Below are 23,936 nucleotides of genomic sequence, written 5' to 3'. Positions count from 1 at the left end.
TTTTCATGCCCAATTTCTCTCCCTTTCTGCAGCTCCCGAAGCTCTGCAGGCATGGAGGCCATGGGTGACGTGGCAGAGCTGAGATAAACCAGAAGGCAGCTCCTAAGTAGGAACAAGGGAAAGGAGACACGGAGCAGCACGGGCAGAAACCCTTCCCACACACAGCCATGCTTATGGAGGTCAGCCAGAACCTGCTTAAAACTTCCAGTTCAACTGAATTCTGACCTGCAGGGGCAGGATTTGGGAAAATAAGTCGAGGGAAGATGATGGAGGGAGACAGGAGGCAGGGACAGTGGTTTTCTACATCTTCCTGCTGTGTATTTGCCCTTGAGAGGCTCACAGTGACCCTGCTGCAGCAAGAGCCAAAACGCCCTCCCATGTGTCAGCCAGCTGCTAAGAACAAACAGTCATCCTCCTCAGAGCCCAGGGGAACATCCAGGGCTCATTGTCCACCCCTGGCCCGTGGATTACGGAGCACTCAGCTCCACCAAGGAGTAAACACACACCATGCATGAATCACAGTGTTGTTCTGCTCTGCTCTCTTGCCTCCCTTCCTCCTCCCAGCAAAACCCACCATCAGTTTGCAAAGCAAATTCACTGCACAAACTGAGTTTGGTGAAGAATGTTGCACAAAGATTCCCTAGGGAAAAAAATATACATTGGGAAGGTGGAAATTTCAACGGGAAAAACGTGAAAGAGACAAAATCAGTTTTAACATCTCTGGAATGGCTGTGCAGGCACAAAACTGCCCTGGCAAGATAAAGGGAATTTGACTGGTTTGTCAAGATTTAAGAGCCCAGCACATTACGAGTTTATTTTAATCACATTACACTTGGAAATGAAAGCATTTTCAGCCCCAGATTTTGTTCATGTATCAGAGGCCATGAGCTGTGGGCCACTCTCTCCCTCTGCTGTTGGTGCTGCTGTTGCAGACCCTCCTTTCCTGCTGCACACCATGGGGTGAGGTTTGGGTTCCCTCCTCATCCTCCAACTCCCTCCACAGCTCTCAGGCTGCAGGCAACAATGAATGTCTTGTCAGCTCTGGCTCCACAGGCCAAAACCCCAAATCACTGAGATCAAATCTCTCACTCACAGTGCACAACTGCAATTTCTTATCTCTTCAAACCTCAGAACACACCTGCCTTTCAGACCAAAACACAGGACAGGGCAGGACACGGGTGACACAGTCACCTGCACTGCCTTGCCAAACCCGCTGTCACAATTTATCACCCCCTGAAAGAATTTGCACTTTCTCCCCACTAAGCTGTGACTCACCTCCCTTCCCACTACTGTAAAAATGACTGTCTTGGAGAAAAAGGAATTCCTACGCCACCAGTTCTTACAGGAGAGTCCTTCCTTCTTATTCTTCAAGTACCAGCCCAGTTCCTGGCAGTTCAGTAAAAAACCCATTAATATTTCCATGCTGATTTATAAACTTTTAAGCACAGACAAGTTTTTCAAATGCAACACTCCTTACTTTTAAAAAATCCCTCTCACCTCTGCCCTGGCTGATGAGGTGTCTCAGTGTGTAGTGCACATGTCCTTTCTTCAAGCTTAGTGCTTGTTACAAGTCCAAAAACCTGAGTGGAGCTGAAACACTGGGAGCTATAAATCAAAGGCTGATCAATCCCACAGCCCTTTCACTTCTATCCAAATTCTCAGTCCTACAGTGGAAAACATCACAGGAGTCAAGCTCTGCATCCTACTTGGTGACCTCACTAAAATGGAATTTAAGAAGAAAAAAAACCTACCCTGGAAAAAAAGGTTGATTTATGAAGTGAAATAGGCAGGTTTTCCTGGGATCAATGCGGCTTGGGAGCTTCTTCTCAGTTCTCTTGGTCCTTTGGCTATACTGATTTCATTTGGAGACTGACACCTATCCAGCTCCTGACTTGGACTAAAGCCCTGGAGTGGCCCAAAAGCTCTGGAACAGGGCAAAGGGGACAAGATTCCGGGTGTCCAAGTAACACCACTCATCAGAAACTTGAAGCCTGTTCCTGTCACATTTTACCAGATCAGAAGAATCAGCTCTGCATTCTCATGAGTCAACTGGGATTATTGTTTTGGGGTCTTTTTATCCCCTACAGGTCTCATCATAAAGGAGCTGATCCCAAACCTCAGCAAGCATGGATGCAGCAATCCCCAGCTCCCTCCATGTATTCATCACTTCTGAACCTGCTCAGTGCAATGCCAGCAGTTCCAGTGAGATTAAAACTTGTCACTGTATTCCTGCATGGCAAACAAAACAGGAATGTCATGTTTGAGACAGCAGTGCTGGCTGACACACTTTGCTTTGGAAAGGATTCTGGGACTCTGTTTTCTTACTTTTTTTTGAATTTAAATAGAAAAAAATCCACTAGAGATATTCCTGAGTTGAGATTTGTTAAGAGATTGTCTGACACCCTGACAGTGAGGTAAAATAAAGCTCCTCCAGGCATAACCAAATAAAAGAAAAAAAAAAACAAAATAAAACCAAACCAGGCACATCAAGAGATGTCAAAATAAATCTGACACCGTTGTGTGAAGAAAAGGTCCTGACCTTCATGTAACTCCAAAATTACAGATCCAAGTCTCTACTTCCTGTTAAGTTTAAACAGCTCTTCTCACCACAGGTTGATGCAGAATCAATGAGCAATTGTCCTCCCCACAAGCAAAGGAAGAGGAAGCTCTCTTGTATTTGGAAATCCCAGCAGAGATGGATTTCAAGATAAACACGGGTGCCTGGAAATTCTCCTGGGGGAATTTTGCCTTCATCAGTTTTATTTGCTTTTCTCATCAGAGCACTGAGTCATATGTTCAGGGCAGCCATGGCCTTGACCAGGGTGACATGGCTGGCTGGCTCTGTCTCTGTGCTGGTGTCTGCCCTGTCCCCCTTGGTGGCCAGGACCTTCTGCCGGTGCCTCTCCTCCTGCCGCTTCTTCTTCTCCAGCCGCTGCTGCTCCTTCCTTTGCCTCTTGGCCACCTGCAGGGGAAGGATGAAAACACAAAGTTCAAACCACACGTGCTCTGCTCAGCCAGGGAAAAGTAATAAAGGAGACAAAGATAGCAAGGCAGCTGCCAGAGGACATTCCTGACTATTTATCAGGACTTTATTCCGAGCTGCATGTCACCAGGAAATGTCTGTGGCAGAGCACTCACAGCTGCAGCAGTGACAAAATGCAGTGAGCAGGAGCTCTTGTAAACTGAAAGGAGAAGAGAGCTGCTGGGTAAGCAGTGCTAAGGCATCCCCCAATCATGGAGGGGTGCTCACATTGCTGCCAAACCCCTCACACACCTTTGGGTTCCTGCTGGCTCGGTTCTCTTCCCTGGATCCAGCTTGTCCCTTGTTGTTCTCTGCTTCACCTGGATGCAAGCTCTGATTTCCAAAGATTCTTGAACCAGTTCCATTCTCTTCCCACAGTGTCCTGCTGCAGGATTTCTGCTCCCTGCCTGGGGGCTCCTGCTGCTCCTCAGCACCTGCCAACAGCAGAGATTTCCTCAGACATGCTCTACCCAGGGGCTGTTGCACTGTCAGCCAATTCTTCTTCCCAGAAATTGTGGAGCTTTTTGGAAGCTGGATTGATGCTGCCCTCACTAACAACCTTCCTGAGCACAGGAGGCTGAAGTGGCAGCACACAAACCCCACCTCTCCTGCTCCTGTCCCCAACATCGACATCACGGTCACCAAAGCCCCAGGTGACAAACTGTGCACTCACCTATTCCTTCCACTTCCTTCATCTGCAAGATGACAAATATTGCAGACTCCACGTTGTAGTTCTCCACCTCAAGAATGTGGCTCACTAAATCCATGTCCTGTCCACAAGAGGGGAAGGAAAACACTGAAGAAGTTCAAATCTGTGACCCACATACACTTAACAACACCTGCACCACTGAGAGGGGGCTGCTGCTTTTATGATCATTTACTTGGTCTGTGCTTCATTTCTGAAAGGGTGAGGGGGAAAACCTTAAATTCCTGAAGCTATCAGAAAAAAGGAATATGCTGTTTTCAGTGTAAGCTTCCCTCTTGGCCCTTTCTGTTCTATGTACCTGCACAGTGCCAACAGCCAAAAGTCACAGATTATCCAATTATCTGGGATCTTCAATACCCCCAAAGGATTTCAGAACTTACAGGATTTGTTTCCAAGTGAATTTTTAGGAGAGCCTCAAAACAAACTTTCTAAAATTATCAGGCATCCACAAAAAAGCTGGCATTTCACCTGCATTAAAGGGCTGACTCTAGGATGAGATGCACCCTGACTGATGGCCATGGTACCCAAGTTTGTACAAGATGAGAGTTTTTTAGAACTTTTCCCAGCACTACTTCCATGTATCAAGGTTTGAACATTAAGGCCAGAAAGGCTCCTTGATACTTACTGAACACCCAGTTGCACTGCACACTTTTTGTACAGCATCTTCCATCTCCACCTCAGTCTCATCTTCAGAGCTGCCCTTCTGTGGCTTCACTTCCTCTGCCTTACTGGAATCGTTCTTGCAAAGCATCTGAAGAAGAGCAAAGCCCAGCAGGACACACAGATCACACACCCAGCAGATCACACAAGCATGCAATCCAACAAAGTCTGACATCCTAACAACAGCAATTATCATGGCACACTTTTCTTGGGAACATCCTGTGTCAAACCCTCCTGGAAACTGTAACTTCCACCATGGCTGAGAGCCTCCCACACCTCCTGCACTGCAGAACAAACTCCAGTGCACTACAACAACATGAATCACAACAAATGAGCTTTTAAATTGAGTATTTTTAACACAATACTGAGACATAAACTTTAAAGAATTTAGGGATTTCAGAGGAGCTGAGGTTTAAGTTAGAGATAAGCTTTATTGGAGTTAATGAAAATAAATGGGTAGGCCTTGATGAAGTTAAGAGTTAGTAGTTAACTAAGAATTGATTGCTTGCCAACATAATGTTTGGTTAGCTGGGTTTATAATGAAGAATATAGAAAAACTGATAAATAGCTTTTAGGAACATAAGACAATTGTAGGACTCTTCTGTTTTGAAATCAATTGAAGACAGGGAGCAGGAGTTCTACCAAGGGCTCATTTGTCATATTTGTATTGAAAAGGTAGAAAGGTCAGAAGGAGGAAGACTTCATTTACCTCCTCATTTTGGGACCCCTCCCCATGAAGGGGGCCACTGACTCATTTTGAGGAACAAACTACCCATGCTTAATGGCTTTTGAACTAATTACCAGGGGAAGTGGGGAATGGGATGTACCAAAGTTATGAAAATGCATTTGTATTTTATACATACAATACTATAGTATTCAATAATACATTTATATATACAATACAGTATTCAATACTTGTATAGATAAAAGGACCCTGTAATCACCTGTAAATCACAGTGTGTATTTGGGAGCTATCCCACAATAAACATCTACTTTCTAACTTTAAACTGTTAGAGAGTTTTTGTCCACCACAGTTGGATATCAGTACTAGATCAATATCCATATTTTTAATAAATCAATACCACACCTCAGCTGTGTGCAGAGAGCCTCAAGCACAGCACAATTACTCCTCAGCATCAAAAAAGGAGATATGAGGAAGACAACTACATCCAGCTGTTGCATTTCCAGCTCTTTCCTGCCTCCCTCTGTTTTTCCATTTGAGGTGCATGATTACATCATTTAGATGAGGCTGCTTCCAGACAGCCCAATCAGAGCATCAGCTTTGAATTCATTCCCAGCCCAGAGGCTGAATCCTTCACAGCCCCTCTGGAGAGAGCCAGCAGCACGAGCTACACCCTCAGGGCTTTCTCTCCAGCACAACACAACCCAGCCCCTGCCTCCCTCCCAAACGTGAGATGCAAAGCTGTGTTTGGTGTCAGGTACAAACAGGCAAAGTGTGTACTTGCAAATGCGAAATGTGTGGACACTGACAATGGGATAGTTGCGAATTCTAACAATAACTGAGGAAAATAAAGCATGGAAAAAGGCCTTTGAACCTATCTTTTGTTTGCAATTAATCCTGGTTGATTTAGGAGCATTGGAATTAAGGTGTTAAAGATGTTGCTCTTTGCTTGCATTTAATCCATAAAAAGCTCTGCAATAATAAACCTTTTGAAGTATAATTTTAGAATATTACTTGTATCCTTGAAACTATAGCTTTGGAATATATATAAAGGAAATATGCTTATCTCACACCTTATTGAAGCAGAGAAAAACAGCTTGAGAAAGGAAGATGAACATCACCTCAAGGGTTTATGGTTTCGACCAAAGGGAAGCTGGACATCACTGTTATGAGATTTAGAGTCTCTGCAATTAAAAGGTGGACACACATCTGGGGAGCTGGACCCCACCAGATGGGATTTGTCTTTCTTCTTTCGGAAACTGGACCGTCACCATCTGGGGATACTCCTTTAAGACACGTCTTGAGAAATTAAAATCACAACAGTGTATAGAATTGTGATGTAATAATTTGGAATAAAAATTGCTGATGAGTAAAAGATTGGAAACAGAAACTGCTGAAAAAAGCTGATGAGTACCTGTCGGTTTTCGGCTGTTTGAAGGGCCTGGAAAGGCCCGGGGTGGCCTTGGGGCAGCCCGCGTATCAAAAGACGAGAAGAGGCTTCAGTTCTTCTTTCGGTTTTTATGTTTATTAATTGTTTATCTAAAAGATTTTCTTTCGGCCCGACAGAGCTCTGCTCAGCAGCCAGCCATGAGCACACTGTGCTGCCCACCGGGCAGCCACCTATCTTTATACCCATGGTTATGTGTACAATATTTATCATTTTTCCCCAATACCATTTATTCTTATTGCCGGGTGCACTTTTAGTAATGACCAATCCAAAAGTGCCACCATCACCAAAGAAGATGGAGGAGAAGAAGAAGAAGGACAGGACACGCCCCAATTCCTCCATCTTACTTCTCTAAACCCCCCTGTACAGAAATCCTAAACCCTGTGTCTCACCTTCTAATTAACTAATCCCTTCACCATTCACCCCGGTGAAACCCTCCTGTCCTCATACAGGTGTCGTCTCCTGTGTAGGGTCAAAGTCCAGCCACCAGACACTTCTGGAACATTCCAGGACTCCCGAGCCCCCCAAGGGTGCTCTCGGTGGCCCGGCACCTCAGTCCTGAGGTGCTGAAATCCGACAAGTACCCCTATAAATACCTGTAACCATCAACTATCGGTGTGCAGTTGGAGGGAAAAACTTTACCCAGCGCTGTATTGCTCATACTTTACCATATTAAATAATAAATTGATTGCTGCTTGAATATTGGCCTAGTCAAGTTTTTTATTCATAACACAAATGAGGGTGGGAATCAAGAGGCAGCAGTGCCCAGCGCTGTGTGCCGCCCCAGCAGAACCCACCTCCATCCGAAGGTGCGCCGGCGCCTCCGAGTCGTCGCTGAGCCTGCGGACGCTGTCGTAGTGCTCGCCGTGCCTGTAGGCGATGTGCAGCTCCCTGGCGCCGCTCCTGTCCGTGCCCCGGATCTCAACAAAAGAAACAAACTGCAAATGAGCGTCTGCAATCGGCTCCAGCACCTGATTTCGCAGCGTATTGGTTTTTTTGCAGCGATGGGAAGGAGGTAAGTATGTGGCTGCTGAGCATTTGAAACAGGAAGAGAAGAAGTATGAAAGCCAGATGTAAAATATTGGGCAGTTACATCAGAACAAACAAAATGTGGAATGAAAATATTTTTGTGGAAAGCTCAGAACTATTTCCTGAACTTTCCACAGGAGCTATCTGTTTTCTGATCATCCTACCAGAACCAGCTTCAGCAAGATCTCCCAGGGAATGTACCATGTCATTTTACTCTCAAACACGAATGTACCATGTCATTTTACTCTCAAACACGAATGTACCATGTCATTTTACTCTCAAACACGAGGGAAGAGAGGCCATCCAAGTGACAGCAACAGTGGAAACAGTCACCCAGAGTAAATTTTGATGTTGGGACAAGATGCTGTTTAAACAACATTCCAAGCAGCTGTGTTTTGTTTTTAAAAGCAAGCAAATCCATGAAAATGTATTAACTTCATTCAGGAGCACTGTTAACAACCAAATGTTGCTTTGCTTCGTCAGCACCAAGTTACAGCAATTTCCACAGAAAATTCCTGCTCTGAGTATTATCTGTACTGATGTGAGAATAGTTCCTACCCTGATTATCAGTGTCTCAAACTATTAGATAAGAGCTACACAGCATTCCAGCTGCTGCCAGGAATGCAGAAAGTCCCACTGCACTTGCAGACCAGCCTGGCCTGACCTGCCAGCCCAAGTTCACCCAAAGCTCTCCAGACGTCAGCAAGCAAAGGACCAGAACTCCTTGCTTAGGGCTCCAGCGTTTCCCAACCCTTTTACGTCGGTGAACTGCCTTATCTCAGCTCCCAGACCACACACCAAGGCACCTTTCAGCCCTGCCTGCAGTCTGTGCTGCACTAATGACATCAGGTTTTCCAACAAATAATTCTCCATTCACCTATTTTGTATTTTACACTTGCTCACCTTCAGGTTCCAACTCAACACTTGGTTACATTTAACTCCTGCTTTTTATTCTATTAAATTATTCCACTGTAGAAACTTGGTAAGATTTATTTTAAACATTTCTCCTCTGCCAGAGCTTGAACAGGTATCTAACAAATCCCAAAGCTCTTGAAAGATTTGAAAATGAGCCAATTTAGCTCTCATTAGGGAAGCCTCTTTCCACTCTGGAGTGGGCCCAGAGGAGGTCACCATATTGATTTAGAGGGATGGAGCAGCTCTCCCATGAGGAAAGGCTGGGAGAACTGGGATTGTTCAGCCTGGAGAAGGCTCCAGGGTGACCTAAGTGTGACTCTGCAGTGCCTGAAGGAGCCAACAGAAAAGATGGAGAGAGACTGTGGGCAAGGGCCTGGAGTGCCAGGACAAGGGGGAATGGCTCCCACTGCCAGAGGGCAGAGTTAGGTGGGGTATTGGGAAGGAATTCCTCCCTGTGAGGGTGGGCAGGCCCTGGCACAGGGTGCCCAGAGCAGCTGTGGCTGCCCCTGGATCCCTGGCAGTGCCCAAGGCCAGGCTGGGCAGGGCTGGGAGCAGCCTGGGACAGTGGGGGTGTCCCTGCCATGGCAGGGGTGGCACTGAATGAGCTTTAAGCTCCCTCCCAACGCAAACCAACCCAGGATTCTCTCATTCCATGAACACACTGAAACTGGTTAGTAAATTAGAGCTGCACATTAAAAACAGAGGGAAAAAAAGCCAGCCTGTTATCCAAAAAGCCAACAAATAACCTACAAATCTCACCTGAGTCCACAGTGGGACTCCATGATTTGAAAGGTCTTTTCCAACTTTAACAATTCTGTAATTTACAGTCACTATTAAAAAAGTTAAAGGGTGTTCAAAGACCAAAAAAGTCCCTGCAGAGATGTCCACCTGCCAAGAGCTTTTCATGATGGTACAACTACTCACAGCTCTCCTAACTCACACCGTTCTCAAGGGCCTGAGACAATCCTTCACTAACAGCACTGCTCAGGCAGGACAGAACCTCATCACAAACTCTGTACTGACACCCTGACACGGGCACTGAGAGGAGATGAAAGAATCAAGGACAGCAAAATTGCACTGAGGAACAACACATGAAAAGCACCCCTGTGACCTCCCCTGCAGGTACCTCACCCACCTGTCCCTCTGCCCATGGCTGCCCATAAATGAGAGTTTAAACTTGCTTGATTTCAGGAATCCATGTGAGGCTGTTTTAAATGCAGTTAAGATGTCACTGACAGCTTTCATCTGGTTTTTTATCTTTATTGCCCTGTTTAATCTATACACTTCATTGGTTCTGTCTGTAAATAGAGGCCAGAAGCAATCCTGGCTTGAATACAGGTTCTCACGTGCTGACTGAGCATGGACCTGTTCCACCTGCCATGGAAAACAACAACACAGAGAAAACCAGGGACCTGATGGATTACTTGTTTCAGTGTGCCTGTCAGAGGAAACCACACCACACAGTTCTTTCCATGAGCTGACTAAACACCACTTTAAGGTTTTAAAAATTATTTTAAAACCTTGTTTCTCTGTCACAAACCTTGGCATTCCACATCCCACTCAGAATTGATGGAGCTTCACACCAACACAGTGCATGCCCTGCTATACCTTCATTTCCACCTTCCTGAGTCTTATTGTACAGGTTTCCTTAAACCTAGCTGAAACTCCAGAGGCTGTGCTGCCCTTCAGAAGGACTCACCAGGTTGGAGATGGGCAGGGAAGAACCACCTGAAGTTCAACAAGGGCAATGCAGGTCCTGCCCCTGGGGAGGAACAGCCCCAAGTACCAGCACAGGCAGGGGTGCCTGCTGGAGCATCTCTGCAGGGAGGACCTGGGGGTCCCATGGTCACTGAGCTGTCCTGGAGCCAGCAGAGTGTCCTGGGGGCCAGGGGGCCCTGGGGTGCACTGGGAGGAGCACTGGCAGCAGGTCAGGGAGTGACCCTGCCCCTGTGTCCCTCTGCCCAGCCCTGGGGGGCACAGCTGAGTGCTGTGTCCAGCCCTGGGCTCCTGGGGCAGGGCCAGGGGAGGCTGCAGAGGTGAGGAAGGGCCTGGAGCATCTCTCTGCCCAGGAGAGGCTGAGGAAGGTGGGGCTGGGAGACAGGACCAGATGATGCAGTGTGGTCCCCTCCAACCTGACCCATTCTGGGATTCCTGGCAGAAAACTCAGCTCAAATGCACTCTGACCTTCAAGAGACAGAGCATGGCACTGAAGGTCACAGCTTAAAACCCAAGTAAAACACATTGCCCTGCCCCCACATACCCATCTCTCATGGACTCACTGTTTTCTTTCTTTCCCTCTCCTCCAAACCAAAATCTCAAGTGTTCCCCCTCTTCAAAGACCAAGCATAGCTCTGCACCATGCCCAGATGATTGCAGATAATGCTCTTTTTTAATAAATCAGGGATTTTTCACAGTATTTATATCCCTCAGGTAAAAATTAGGCAAAAATGTAGAAGCTTTGTGTCTCACCTGCCACAGTGGAGTGTTGAGCTGATGAATAACCACATTCATTTGGTTGTTCCTTGCAAAGGCCACGATAGCATCATTGCCAGCAAAAGTACCAGGCTTGGCCAAATTGGCAACTAAAGGAAAAAACATTCACAAGAGTTGGAACCTAATTTCTGCTACTTCCAAAAGCAGTGGAGGGATTATGAGGGGTGAGATTTCAACACGAGCCCAAGAAATTCTGGAAGGGAAATCCCACCTGTGAAACAAGAACTTGGCTGCAACATGAGGTGATGCATTTAAAGGACCACAGAAATCTCTAAAAAAGGCACTCCATCCTTAGACAAAGTAAGGCCTCAGAAGGAGGAGTGCCATGTACTGCATGACCAAATTACCTTTGTGCATCACCTCCATGGCACCTGACACATCAAGGGCTGTATTTGTCTCTGGTTTGGAGACAAATACACAAATTTGTCTCCTCACTTCCCAGGAGGAAATACTGAGTGCCAAGGAGAAAGAAACCCAAAGAAATCAGCCACTCACCAAAATAGCCAAATACCCACCAGTATTCAAGGAGAACGAGACAATTTTTCCCAAGTTCCTTTTGAAAACACCCAATTTTTACTCCTGGCCTTTTTGGTCTCTCTTTCCTTCTCCAAGTTTCTCCCAAATTTAAATAATGTCCAGGACAAACTCAATGAGGATTAACACAATTTTTACTCCTGGCCTTTTTAGTCTCTCTCTCCTTCTCCAAGTTTCTCCTAAATTTAAATAATGTCCAGGACAAATTCAATGAGGATTAACACAATTTTTACTCCTCGCCTTTTTAATCTCTCCTTCCTTCTCCAAGTTTCTCCCAAATTTAAATAACATCCAGGACAAATTCAATGAGGATTAACACAATTTTTACTCCTCGCCTTTTTAGTCTCTCTCTCCTTCTCCAAGTTCCTCCTAAATTTAAATAATGTCCAGAACAAATTCAGTGAGGATTCCCACAGCACCACAACAGCCCTAAACAAAAAGCCCCTGTTTCTAAATACTAGAGAGGAGCTCTAAGGTAGTTCTGGGAGGGGGAACTGCTTAGTAAGGAGCTGCAGGACACAAGGATGCCTCCAGGGAGCCCATACCGTGCTTGTCAAAGGGCACATCGTCCTCCACGAAGGGCTCGAAGTCGGCGCGCTGCTGCACCATGAACTGCACGGTCTCCTGGCGGTGGCGCAGGTGATTGCGGGAGTGCCCCTCCAGCTGATCCCCCAGCGCCCGGAACAAGCAGTTCCTGCAGGGAGGGAATGAGGGGAGAGAGTGCCTGGGGCAGCAGAAGGAATACGGGGCACAGGGAAAGGGGCTGTGCTCATTCTGTCCGGTTTAGCGAGGCTGTGAATGCAGAGGAGTGCTCGCTCCCTGTGCCTTCAATGGCTGGGCCTGAGTGATGGTGTCACTGTAAAACTGCTGGGCCCAACTGTCCCACCCTGACACCAGACAAGGGACATAAAGCACCAAAGCACAAACAAATGCCCCACTGAGCAACTACTCAGCAGGAACGTTTGCTACTTTTTCACCTTCTAGAAAAGAAGGGGGTGAAAGTATTCCATGAGAACATTTATGGCCTGTGACCGTGTTCACAGGGGTTTGAGGGTGAGGGAAGAGATGAGGATCTGACTCCATGTTTCAGAAGGCCTGATTTATTATTTTATGATACATGTTATATTAAAACTATACTAAAAGAATAGAAGTAAGGATTTCATCAGAAGGCTGGCTAAGAATAGAAAAAGAAAGAATGATAACAAAAGTTTCTGCCTCAGACAGAGAGTCTGAGCCAGCTGACTGTGATTGGCCATTAATTAGAAACAACCACATGAGACCAATCCCAGATGCACCTGTTGCATTCCACAGCAGCAGATAATTAATGTTTACATTTTGTTCCTGAGGCCTCTGAGCTTCTCAGGAGGAAAAATCCTAAGGAAAGGATTTTTCATAAAAGCTGTCTGTGACAATGGCCCTTCCTATGCTCAGTTCTGCTGGGCACGGGAGCCCCCGGGCTGGGACTGGTCGAGCCGTCAGGCCCTGCAGAACCGCAGAGATCCCTGAGGGCACAGCAGGGAAATCCTCACCCCTGCGGAGCACAGGGCCCACTCCAACCGGGAAGGGAAAATCCTCGGCCCTCGAGACACGGGCTCCCCGTCCCGGGATAAATGAAAGCCCTCGGTCTCCGGGAAATGGGCTCACACCCCAGGATCAATGAAAGCCCTTGGCCCCGGGGACATGGGCTCCCCACCCGGGATCAGTGAAAGCCCTCGGCCCCTGGGAAGCAAGCTCCCACCGCAGGATCAATGAAAGCTCTCGCCCCCGGGCTCCCACCCCGGGATCAGTGAAAGCCCTCGGCCCCTGGGAAGCAAGCTCCCACCGCAAGATCAATGAAAGCTCTCGGCCCCGGGACACGGGCTCCCCACCCCGGGATCAATGAAAGCCCTCGGCCCCGGGGACACGGGCTGCCCACCCGGGATCAGTGAAAGCCCTCGGCCCCGGGCTTACATCGCCCGGGGAGGAGGAAGCCCTCAGCCTTCAGGGCTGGATGTCGGGAGAGTCCCCGGGGTGGCGGGGGACACCCGTCGCGGCGCTCACCCATCTCCCGGCACCTCCCGCAGCTTGAGGCCGAGGGCCCGGAGCTGCCTGGCGAGGCCGCCGCCGCCGCCCGCAGCGGGGCCCGGGGCCGCTCCGGCGGGGGCCTGCCGGGGCCGGCGGCCCTTCCTGTTGGCGGGGGTGGCGGGCCGGGCCTTGCCCGCCTGCTTGCGGGACATCCCCGCCGGGGCCGCCGCACCGGGCACCGGCCGCGCCACGTGACCAAAACCGGGCGCGGCTCACATGACCGCGGCGCCGGGCCTGGGTCACGTGAGCGCCCGCCCGGCCGGGAAGCCTCGAGGAGGAGGATGAGGATGGGGAGGAAGGGGAGACGGCACAGAGGGGTCTGGGGGGAAATTGCGCATGGAAAAGCCGAAGGCGAAGGGAAGGACGGCGCAGCCGAGTGGAGTGTGCGTGGGGAAGGGCTGGGGAGGCGCCATAGTCGCCGATGTTGCACCAAAAGCGCCGGATTCCCGCTAATTGGTCTGTGGTGCTAATTGCACTGCCCCCGCCCAAGAGCATTTCCCTGATGCCCGGCACATCTCCCGGCCCTGACCTCACGGGTGGGCGCTCTGCACCGGACACGCCACCGCAACCGTGTCTGCTCATCCCCAAATCACCGCTGCTCATCCCCAATCACCGCTGCTCAATCCCAGATCACCCTGCTCAACCCTAAATCACCGCTGCTCAGCCCCAATCCTGCTGCTCAGTCCCATCCTGCTGCTCAACCCCAAATCGCCGCTGCTCAGCCCCAAATCACCGCTGCTCAATCCCAGATCACCCTGCTCAACCCTAAATCACCGCTGCTCAGCCCCAATCCTGCTGCTCAGCCCAAATCACCGCTGGGAAATGAACCCCCAGCAAACAGGGAGCTGAGCCGATGGAGTACCCGCGAGGTGGCACCAGGAGAGCAGGGCTGACAAGGCAGAAGCGGAGCCGAGACAGCGATGATGAATTAAATGTGATAAGTGTAATAAACTGAGGCTCCGCGCCTCGCTTCCTCTAGCACTGAGGGAGACGCCTCACAGGAGGCTGGAAATGGGTGATTTATCTGGAGCAGGGCTCCTGGGGAGGATTCCCTGCCAGCCTCCTGCTCTTTGGCTTTCCCACGTGTCCCACAGGATCCCGTTAAAGGGATCACCCAGCAGCAGCAGCAGCCACCAGGGCATCGCTGTGCCCGGGACTCTGGTTTATCTGCTGGCATCGTGACAGAAACTGCCCGGGGCTGTCAGAATGCTGCACGTGGAGTCCATAGAAGGACAAGATGAGCAGAGGGATGGAGCACCTCACCCATGAGGGAAGGCTGGGAGAACTGAGATTGTTCAGTTTGGAGAAAAGAAGGCTCCAGTGACCTAATTGCAGCTTTTCAGTACCTTTCTCGTCAGGGGGCTGACAAGAAAGATGGAGAGAGACTGTGGAAAAAAGGCCTGGAGTGTCAGGACAAGGGGGAATGGCTTCCACTGCCAGAGGGCAGGGATGGACGGGATATTGGGAAAGGATTCCTCCCTGTGAGGGTGGGCAGGCCCTGGCACAGGGTGCCCAGAGCAGCTGTGGCTGCCCCTGGATCCCTGGCAGTGCCCAAGGCCAGGCTGGACAGGGCTTGGAGCAGCCTGGGACAGTGGAAGGTGTCCCTGCTCATCCCACTGGATGAGCTTTAAGGTCCCTTCCAACCCAAACCAATCTGGGATTCCTTGAATTTCTAATTCCCAGCTCAGAGGGCACATCCCAACAGCTTTGTGAGGAACGCTAACAGAACAGTCCCAGGAATGCAAGAAGAGGCTTCACATCACAGCGATTTCTAAGCTGGATGTCATTTTTCTGTTCCTCTTGTCCAGCCTGAAGCACAGCTCAGCATAGGGAGAAGCTCACGGGAGTATCCCCAGGATCTTCTGGGATGTTTGGCTTGTGGCACGTGAGGATTTTACTAGCAATGACACAACTGCTCTTCGATATCTATTTCCTGCTATAAACAATTCCATATAAAGCATTTCATAGAAACACATTTTGTTATGCAAACACACTAAAAGAGGGAAAACAATGTGAGTATATAAACTGACTGCAAATGATTAATGAGACAGTAATTAGCCAGAGGAGCATTAATGGGCTGTGAGCAATTCAGATAAGCACAAGGCACATGCCAGCCAGGGAGCATCACTCGTGACACCAGAGACAAAGCGGAGCCGGAATCAGGGCTTGGCTGAAAACGTTGTCAGTGGAGGACAACAAAAAACTGTTCTTCCAGCACAAAAGACAGCCAAGTCACCCTCACCCACTGGTAGAACACAGAGCAGACAGACATGGAGCATAGATTCATCCCAACCAGTTTGAAACTTTCTATGTTGGGAGTGTAGTTGTCCCTCTTGGTGTCTGTTCCAACTTCCAACATCTGCAAGGTGTTTTTATATTGTTCTAGCAATTGCAAATCAGGAGATTTTAAGACATTTCCATTTTTGGCATGGGAAAATCTGAAGTTTCTAAACTATTGTAATAATGGCAAGTCTGTTTTCTGCTTTCCCGGATCTTGTTAACAGCATGAACTTGCTGACAAAGAGTTATATGAAATGCAAAAGAAGATTTACTTTTTAAAGATAAGTGAGTCTTGCAGTTCACCAGCCTACTTCCAGACATTCCTGCACTTTGATACCAGCTTCTGCAACTGAGAGATACTCAGGCTCCTAAAATTTGGGGCAATCCAAAAGTCCATCAAGCACCACCATATGCCACATCAGCAGAAACAGAGGACAGTTCACGCACTTTGACGAAGTTTGCTTACGACAAACCTTCTATTTCTCAGCAAATAAGAACAAGTTCTTCTCACCTCATCCCCTCCAGCGAGTTCATGAGATTAGAGCCTTCCTGAACTCCTTGCCCTCCTCATCTGTAGTGTTTCATTTCTTTCTGCTGCTCCTCTCTGGGAGGGAGGGGTTGGGACTGGGGGCACGGGCAGTGTGAGCATTCAGGTGCACTTGAGGCTACCAGAGTGGTCCTGTGTGTCTTCTGCTGCTAACACTGACCTCATCTGGCTTTTGGGGATTAGGGGTCCTTCCCTTCCTTCTTTCATTCCCTCCTTCCATGGGATTCTTGCTGAGAAACCATCTGTATTTTACTGCTGAAATTAAAAGGCAGAAAGAAATTAGAGACTGAGGGATTTTGTTCAGGCATTTTTTTCAGATGAGATGAATCTTCACAAAATCACTCAAGAAGGGCATTCCCAAGTGCATGAGGTTGTTTGGTGAACACCACAGGAAAGAAGAAGGTTCCACTCTCTAGGACACTGCTCTTGCTTTTAGTTTTCTGATTTCTTTCATGGACTCTGAGAGATCCTGTGTGGACCTCAGTCATGCTTCAGTTTGTACTGGAAACCTTCTGATTACTAAAACAAACAGGACAAAAGAGTTATCCTAGGCTGAAAAAAGAGATACCCTAGGATAAAAGAGCCAATAACAATTGGACATTCAACAGTCAATTTAGTCATTTCAATCTCATTCTTCACTTGGTGCTGTCAGGTAGTAAGTGTTTTTAAACCAAGAGCAAACTTCCTACCCAGAGAGCCCAAAGCTGTTGATACATATGCTTTAATCAAAGCACTGCATTCAGCACACTAATGGCAGAAACAGGTAATTCCCCCAGGCCTGTCACTGTTTGGAGAACAATGAAATTGCTTTCATCTAAGAGAGTTCTAATTTAATAATAATGGTGGTGTCTGGCTGTCAGAGTGGTCTGCTAATGCCATGGAGTCTGCTTCCGGACAGGAATTGCCCACTGATATTATCAGTCATTGTAAACTCTCTTGACTGGGAAGTCAATCATTAACTCTGGTCCCCATGTCATAAAAACATCATATTGTTTAAGAGCATGACTGGCTTAAGGCTCTCACTAATCAATCAGGCATACAGCAGGAATACAGCAACACATAAAAGGAGCCAGAGACTCGGGAAATCCTTCAGCTAAGGGGAGACAAGCTGCGCCGAGGTTTATCTCCATGGAGAAATCCACTGACAAGCCAAACAAGGAAAACAGATTGTCAGCTCCTGGAGCACTGCAGGCTGAGGCAGACAGTCCAGCGCCCGTGGCAGGAGGTGCTGCAGAAATGAGCAGAGCAGGATCCGTAACACAAAACTCAGAACATGAGAAGAGAGTGGGGTTCACTGAAGAGTGTACTGAAGAAATGGAGAGACCTTCAGGAACAGAGAGAGACAGTCCTGCTGCCTTTAAAGCAGCAGGTTTGGAACAAGACTGTCCAAACTCACAGCCGCTTGCTGTGCTAACAGACACAAACTCTCCTGAAATGAGCACGTTGGACCTGAACCTGCAGTGCTCAGACACAGCCACCCCAGACATGGACTGCATGATCTGCTTCAACAAGTACAGCATCTACAGAGTCCCAAAGCTCCTGGACTGCCAGCACAACTTCTGTGCCATCTGCCTCAAGCTGATCCTCAGGAAAGAGAAGAGCACCTGGACAATCACCTGCCCTCTCTGCAGAAAATCCACCTGCGTGTCAGGAGGGCTGATCCGCACGCTCCAGAACCAAGAAGACATCCTGGAGCGCTTGGAGAGCCTTGACTCAAACCCTGAGGTGTACATCTGTGCCATGGGGCTGGATGGCAACAACAGCTGGGCTCAGAGCAGCCAGGACATGTTGAACGCAGAGGAAAGCAGCCCAGCACACAGCAGCCTGGCTGTGCAGAGACTCCTGCTGCTCCTGCTGCTCGGGGTGATCCTCGCCCTGCTCATCCTCCCCTTCATGTACTCAGGGAGGGTGAAGTGGGTAATTTGTCTCCTGCTTACTTTGGGCTTGCTCATGTCTATGGTGCTTTGCTGCACTCCTAAATTCCACTGCAGGTGCAAGAAGGACTCCCCTGCTTCCTGTGACAAGGAGATCCACATTGTTACTGTGGCCTGAGACAATTAACCTGCCTGTCCCACAGATCAGGGATTGGGCCAAGGTGCCCGCTGGGCACACCAGGGAGTTTTGGACCTAAAAACAATCTCTCAGAGAATAAATTCAACAGTTGGCTGAGCTGGCTCAATGCCAGCGCACACTGTTGTTAAATCTCATTACTGCAAACAAAATGAACTATTTATATGTTGATATTTATGTTTTCACACTTTTTTTTTTTTTGTAATTGTGTTGGTTTGCTTTTGCTATTTTATTCATGTCTGTGTCTTTCCTGATCAGCCCTGCAGGATGTTATCTGGGACACCTGGGAGGTGATGTCCTGCAAAACCCCGGGGTTGCTGCTCCCACTCTGAAAACAAGGACACCTTTCCTTGGGACAGAGTGGGAAATAAGGCTGCTAAATCAGGGAGTGGGTGTTTGGAAAAGAGGTTTTTTTAACCTAAATTATCACCTTAGTCCCTGGCAGGGATGGGGAAAGGGGGTGTCATTTGATGGCATTTGAAGTTACATACAAAACTGGAGAGGAAGAGGCAAAATCAACACTCCTGATCTTGGTTTGTGGCTTGCAAAGGGCAAGGCTCAAAAACCTCATGACCCCCCAAATTCCCCACATTATTTAGCACTGAAATAGTTCCTCTCACCTGAATTCCTTTATCTGGCAACCTGCAGGACCTCTCTTCTTTCTTTCCCCCTTTACATTGCCCTTGAAGATGCTCACAGAGGTAAACAGAAATCCAGTGACTGCTGCGTCACACCATGTGTGATATTTTTAAATGGAATGTCTCCATTAAATTTAAATAATACTAATTGCTCATTGACTTCTTGGTTTCAATTCCTCATTGACTATGTCAAAACAATTCCTAGTTTCCTTATTGACAGTATTAGGGAGTCTGCAGAGCTGAGCTGGTGAGTAAAGCAAAGCAGTAAAGTGTTGGAGTGTTCCTTCATTTAAAAAAATACTTAGTTGCTAAGAAAATACCCTGAAACCCAACTAAAATTAAACTGAGGGAAAAAATAGATTTCTCTAGTTAAACTGCATGTTTAAGAGTGTTAAGGATCTCAAGAGACCTTGGATCAGGTAAATATTTGTGTTTGATAAGAATGGAAACTGATGTCCTGCAGTTGCTCAGTATATAAATACACAGAGTGTCTCACAGCAGATAAAACAGATTAGACTAAGAGGGTAGGAGCTCTTGTGCAGCTAAAGTCTTGGAAAACACAACTTTGTTTTCTGCAAGGAACAGGAGCCTTCAGGGGATAAAAATCCTTTGGATTTTCTCATCTCTTTGGACAGCAACAAGCTTACTGCAGAATATATATGACATTTGCTAATAACCAACCAGAAAAAAAGCTTTCCACCTGGGAAAAAAGGCAGGTAGTTTTAAACACAAATACTGTATTATTCCATATATAAACACTGGACCAGATATTTAGCTGCACTGAAAATACTTTTAGAAACACTGGGCAAGTCTTAAAGCTCACAGAGAATATTCTTGTCGAGTTCCCTTCACCAACACCAGTGGGTGACTGGTACTGTAAAGGTCTGTAACAAATTGATTAATATTGAACAGATCACTCTCAAGGGATCCTGCAAGCAAATGTATGTTTTCAGCACATGGGTGTGAAGAAATGGAAACAGAATGAACATGACCAGTGAAATCTCTTATTATTCTTCACCCTGCCCTTCCAAAAGAATTGTTTTATTACACTACTTTCTACAGAGCCAAAAAAAAAAAGGTCAACAGGAAAGGGCAGCATACAGAAATGTGATTTCCAGGATGAGACTGGCCCTCCGAAGGAATCCTTATGGATCCACAGAGTTCTAGTGCAGCACCTTTCAAGTTTTCCTTCAGCAGTTCCACTGAAATGTTTTTCAGCCTGAGAGCCACTAACACCAGGTGATTCAGAGTTCACCCGTGCTGGTGGCAGTCATGAGGCTCTGGAACCTGCTATCTTTTGAACACATTCCCATCTGACAAGATAATTAGGCTCAATAACCATGCAAGACTCTGAAGCGGCAATTACATTTATAGAGGAAAGGCTAACGGGATTATATTCCTATTCCAAAATGTAAAGGATTTGCCTGCACTCAAGTTTAATTCATGCTGGTCATTTTGTCAAGAAAGTTTCAGCTCTGAAGTCCCATGCCCTGCTTACCTTACCCAGCTAGCTCCTGATTTTGGATAGTGACTGCGTAATACAGTGTGCCCGAAGGAATTATAAAGATAAATGGGGATGGGCAGCATCACCTCATCCCGCGCCATGCCCTCAGGCGATCCTGGGATCAGCTCGCTTGGTTGGAGCATGGTACTGACACCACCGAGATAGTGGGTTTGATCCCTTCTGTGGCCCATTCACTTCAGGAGCTGGGCTTCACGATCACTGCGGGTCCCTTCCAGTTCAGAATATTCCCCGATCCCCTCAGTGCCCTCCATGCCCTCAGCCCGGCGCACCTCCCGCCCTCCCCACGCCCATGGCGCAGTGCCGGCGGCCATGCCGGGCCGGGCCGGGCAGGAAGGGGCGGGCGCTGGCGGCGGTAGTCGGTGCTCGGTTCCCGGTTCGCGGTGCTCGGCCGGGCCGGCGGCAGGTCGGGACCGGGCAGGTGGGAGAGGGGCTGTGCGGGGGCAGCGCCGCGGGCTGAGGGTCGAGCGGGCGGGACTGTTCCCTCAGGCCGCTCCCTTGCTGTGGCCGCTGCTTTCCCGCCCTCAGCGTAGCCAGAAGCGCCGCTTTCCGTAAATAAGTGCCTGTGTTGGAGCCGCAGAGACTTCAGACGTGAAGGACTTGTGGTAAACGTGAGCACGGGCAGCTGTGGCGGTGTCCGCCCTCACAGCTTCCCCAGCTGAGGTGCTGCCTTCACGCTTCTCAATGTGCTGTTCCCTCTCCGCAGCTTTGCTCACTTCACTGTGAGGACATCGCTTCTCAGTCGCTGCTGTGCCAGCTTTAGGATTAACAGAATTAAACACGCTCACTTTCCCAACTACTTAAGCTTTGGGCTTCTCTGTGTCCCTGTCCCCTCGGGCTCTGATCCCTGTGGCCCATCCATGATGCATTCATGTGTTCTTGCATTGAGACAGGACTGAATTAATTCCGTGTTTATACCTCCTATCTACAAATTGAAAGCAGAGGCTGTGGTGCTTCCAGCACCTCTGGAGCCATGTGCAGGTCACCAAAAAATCTCATTTGGCCAAATGTTTCCACGCTCACAGCGTTGTGTGTGATGTGTAACCACAGCTGGGGTCTGCTGTCCCCACTGTGCCTTACACGGAACTCTTTGGCCAGCCCGTCTGAATAATTACCTACAACCGCTCCTCTGGAGTTAATGAGATGCCTCATTAACTTTGGGAGGTTGTGGAGATGATGGCTTGGTTGCCTTTGTCACAGTTTAGTACAAACACGATGCCAGCCTGTCTCTGTTTCCTCTTTCAGCTGCAGGGAACACGTGTATCGTAAAGCTTTAGATCCCCAAAGGAATTCTCTTTCAGCTTTCCAAACAGGATAGTGTTATTTGCTGTATAAAATACACCATTTCTCAAGAAAACAAAGGGCTTTGTTTGAAAAATGAGAGCTGGAAGTGATAAAAAATTCTCTTTCAAGTGACAGATTATGGCAATGCTGTTGATTGCTGAACTACATTGTTTGAGGCAGAGATCGGAATTCCAGTGCCATGAGACTTAAAAACTTTTGGAATAAATAACTTTTGGAATATGTTTCTAACACTCATTTCCCTCATCTTGGATTTGTGGCAAAACTTCTTGGCTCAAGTTTTCTTTTGTAAATCACACACTGCCCGTTTTTTACCCTGTATGTGTGAAAATCCCAAGGCCATTTTTTCCTACCTGTTTATAAGGAAAAGATACCTGTGTAGAGGGAAGTACATTGATCTGAACATCTTCAGAGCAAAGCCTTCCAGAAACTTTCTCTGGGTATTTTAGCTACTCAGCACTCTGAATTATTTGTTGCATGCCAGGAGCCACTGTGGTGTTGCTCCATTATTGCTCCATATTTGATGTTATTAGGAAATTAGGTTAAACAGTTGTACTGCTCACGGATCTTTTTTAGCTGCTTCACTTTTCATATGAGCCCGAGTAAGGAAATCAATAAATCTGTCAGGGGAGGGGGTTTTATTTTCAGTGCTGTCTCCCATAATGTGACCAGAGGTGAGCAGACATGACAAATAATTGTAAAATTATTGAAACTTTAGTGTTAGATTATTCCTGGGAAAATTGGTCTGGAAGTCTGGATATTTAGAGTTTCTGAGTGGGAAGGCAGGACAGACACCTTTCCTAAAGGACCATGACAAATGGCATGCAGATAATAAATTCTCTTTATAAAGAGCAGCTCCTGTTGAAGTTTTTTCTTTTTGGGCTCTAAAATGATCCATAAATGGTCTGCATCCCCTGGGAGTCACTTGTAGTGTCACGGGCTCCTAATTCCTATTTAGCCAGGGTGTGGAAGAAAGGAAACATTTTAATTTGAACTATAAAATGAAATGGGTGATTTGGGCCCCTTAGAAACTGATTGGATCTTAAGGTAATCAGTAGAAATTGCAGGTGATGGAAGTGAGCCCTGGACCAGGTTGTTACCCAGGTTGGATTTGAAATGAGCTAAGTGTTGTCACCTCTGCCTGAGGTCTCAGTTTGCTGCTGGCACCACCAGGGGAGCAGCTGGAGGACCATCACTTGGAAGTGTGTGCACATCTACACTCTAAAAAATAATCCCTTGGCCCAGCTCAGGGTCTGTGTGGTGCAGGGATCTTATTTTTAGGGAAAGAGCAGTGGTAGGTTGTATAGAGGAGGAATATTACAAACAAAGCTCAGCAATGACTGTGGGACACATCAAAGTCCTTCTCAGAGTCTGCAGCTGGACTCAACTTTCGTAATGCTGTCAGCAAAACAAACAGGAGCAATTTGGACTGAGGATGAGAGAGGAAAATTATTTCCCAGGCAGCTGTGCTGGTCCCTGCACCAGGGGCAGAACTTTTATTTTCATGTTATTTTTGCAGTAAGTGTGGGACTGATAGGCCTGAATGGAGCCCAGTGCTTTTGCATCCCAAAGGGAACTTGTCCTTTTGCAGGTTGAGATATTTATTGTCAGCTAATTTTGTGCAAAGCATTTGAGAATTGATGAACAATTTGATGAATTGTTCATCTGTGTCCTGTTCCTGTGTTTTCTTTGGTCACAGTGTGTTGGGGACAACAGACAGGCTGGATCTGGTGAGACTTAATTCCAGCAGCAAGTGTGGCAGTGAAAACAAAGGCAATTTGTCTCCTCACTTCCTGGTTTCCAACTGTTTGTTGTTGTTTTTCTTTCTGCTGCTTTTTCCTGCTTGACCTTGCAGGTGAAGATGGCTGCGGAGGAGAAGGGGAGGCGGCGGGAGGAGGCCGAGCCGGGCGGGCAGAGGGAGCCGGGCGCTGGCCTGGCCCGGAGGCTGCCCGAGGCCGGCAGGTTCGCGTACGCCGCGCTCTGCGGGATTTCCCTGGCCTGGCTGTTCCCTGAAAACGAGCAAAG

At 47.8% G+C, this 23,936-nt stretch overlaps 4 protein-coding genes across 14 annotated transcripts in view; 3 read left to right on the top strand and 1 right to left on the bottom strand.

The window, feature by feature from the left end:
• LOC102072273 (ATP-dependent RNA helicase DDX19B) overlaps window positions 1–23,936 on the top strand; it is a 211,082-nt gene that overhangs the window by 36,773 nt on the left and 150,373 nt on the right. The gene's annotated exons all lie outside the window — the stretch shown is intronic.
• OTUD3 (OTU deubiquitinase 3) lies at window positions 608–20,906 on the bottom strand. Of its 5 annotated transcripts, none has more exons than XM_074558775.1 (8): window positions 20,586–20,906; window positions 12,034–12,182; window positions 10,931–11,043; window positions 7,315–7,437; window positions 4,354–4,479; window positions 3,696–3,792; window positions 3,275–3,456; window positions 608–2,962 (listed from the first exon to the last, which is right to left on the bottom strand). In XM_074558775.1, the coding sequence occupies exons 1-8, from the start codon at window positions 20,780–20,782 to the stop codon at window positions 2,789–2,791; spliced, it is 1,161 nt and encodes a 386-aa protein (XP_074414876.1). In that variant the 5' UTR covers window positions 20,783–20,906; the 3' UTR covers window positions 608–2,788. The 5 variants fall into 5 exon arrangements, with proteins under 5 accessions (XP_074414876.1, XP_074414878.1, XP_074414879.1 ...); XM_074558777.1 differs by lacking the exon at window positions 20,586–20,906 and adding an exon at window positions 16,540–16,564; XM_074558778.1 differs by lacking the exon at window positions 20,586–20,906 and adding an exon at window positions 16,344–16,506.
• RNF186 (ring finger protein 186) lies at window positions 14,315–20,683 on the top strand. The gene has a single exon (XM_005495849.4). The coding sequence runs from the start codon at window positions 17,508–17,510 to the stop codon at window positions 18,429–18,431; it is 924 nt and encodes a 307-aa protein (XP_005495906.2). The 5' UTR covers window positions 14,315–17,507; the 3' UTR covers window positions 18,432–20,683.
• The window catches only part of TMCO4 (transmembrane and coiled-coil domains 4), a 38,905-nt gene continuing 35,831 nt past the window's right edge, over window positions 20,863–23,936 (top strand). The window contains exons 1-2 of one of the 7 annotated variants that reach the window (XM_074558770.1): window positions 20,863–21,015; window positions 23,767–23,936. In XM_074558770.1, the coding sequence (XP_074414871.1) occupies window positions 20,902–21,015; window positions 23,767–23,936 (284 nt within the window). In that variant the 5' untranslated portion in view covers window positions 20,863–20,901. The other 6 variants (XM_074558767.1, XM_074558768.1, XM_074558774.1 and 3 more) reach the window with 6 other exon arrangements.

Source organism: Zonotrichia albicollis, chromosome 25 (assembly GCF_047830755.1).
Source record: "Zonotrichia albicollis isolate bZonAlb1 chromosome 25, bZonAlb1.hap1, whole genome shotgun sequence".
Lineage (NCBI taxonomy): Eukaryota > Metazoa > Chordata > Aves > Passeriformes > Passerellidae > Zonotrichia > Zonotrichia albicollis.
Note: the sequence above shows the minus strand (reverse complement) of the source record. Positions and strands in the feature narration are given on the sequence as shown.

Excerpts from the sequence above, each read along its gene's own strand:
- RNF186 (XM_005495849.4), top strand. The coding sequence starts at position 17,508 with ATGGAGAAATCCACTGACAAGCCAAACAAGGAAAACAGATTGTCAGCT.
- OTUD3 (XM_074558775.1), bottom strand. The coding sequence starts at position 20,782 with ATGGGCCACAGAAGGGATCAAACCCACTATCTCGGTGGTGTCAGTACC. Across the intron at positions 11,044-12,033 it reads TGTGCCCTTTGACAAGCACG|TTGCCAATTTGGCCAAGCCT; the intron begins GTATGGGCTCCC and ends TTTTTCCTTTAG. Across the intron at positions 3,457-3,695 it reads GAAGGAAGTGGAAGGAATAG|GTGCTGAGGAGCAGCAGGAG; the intron begins GTGAGTGCACAG and ends TGCTGTTGGCAG.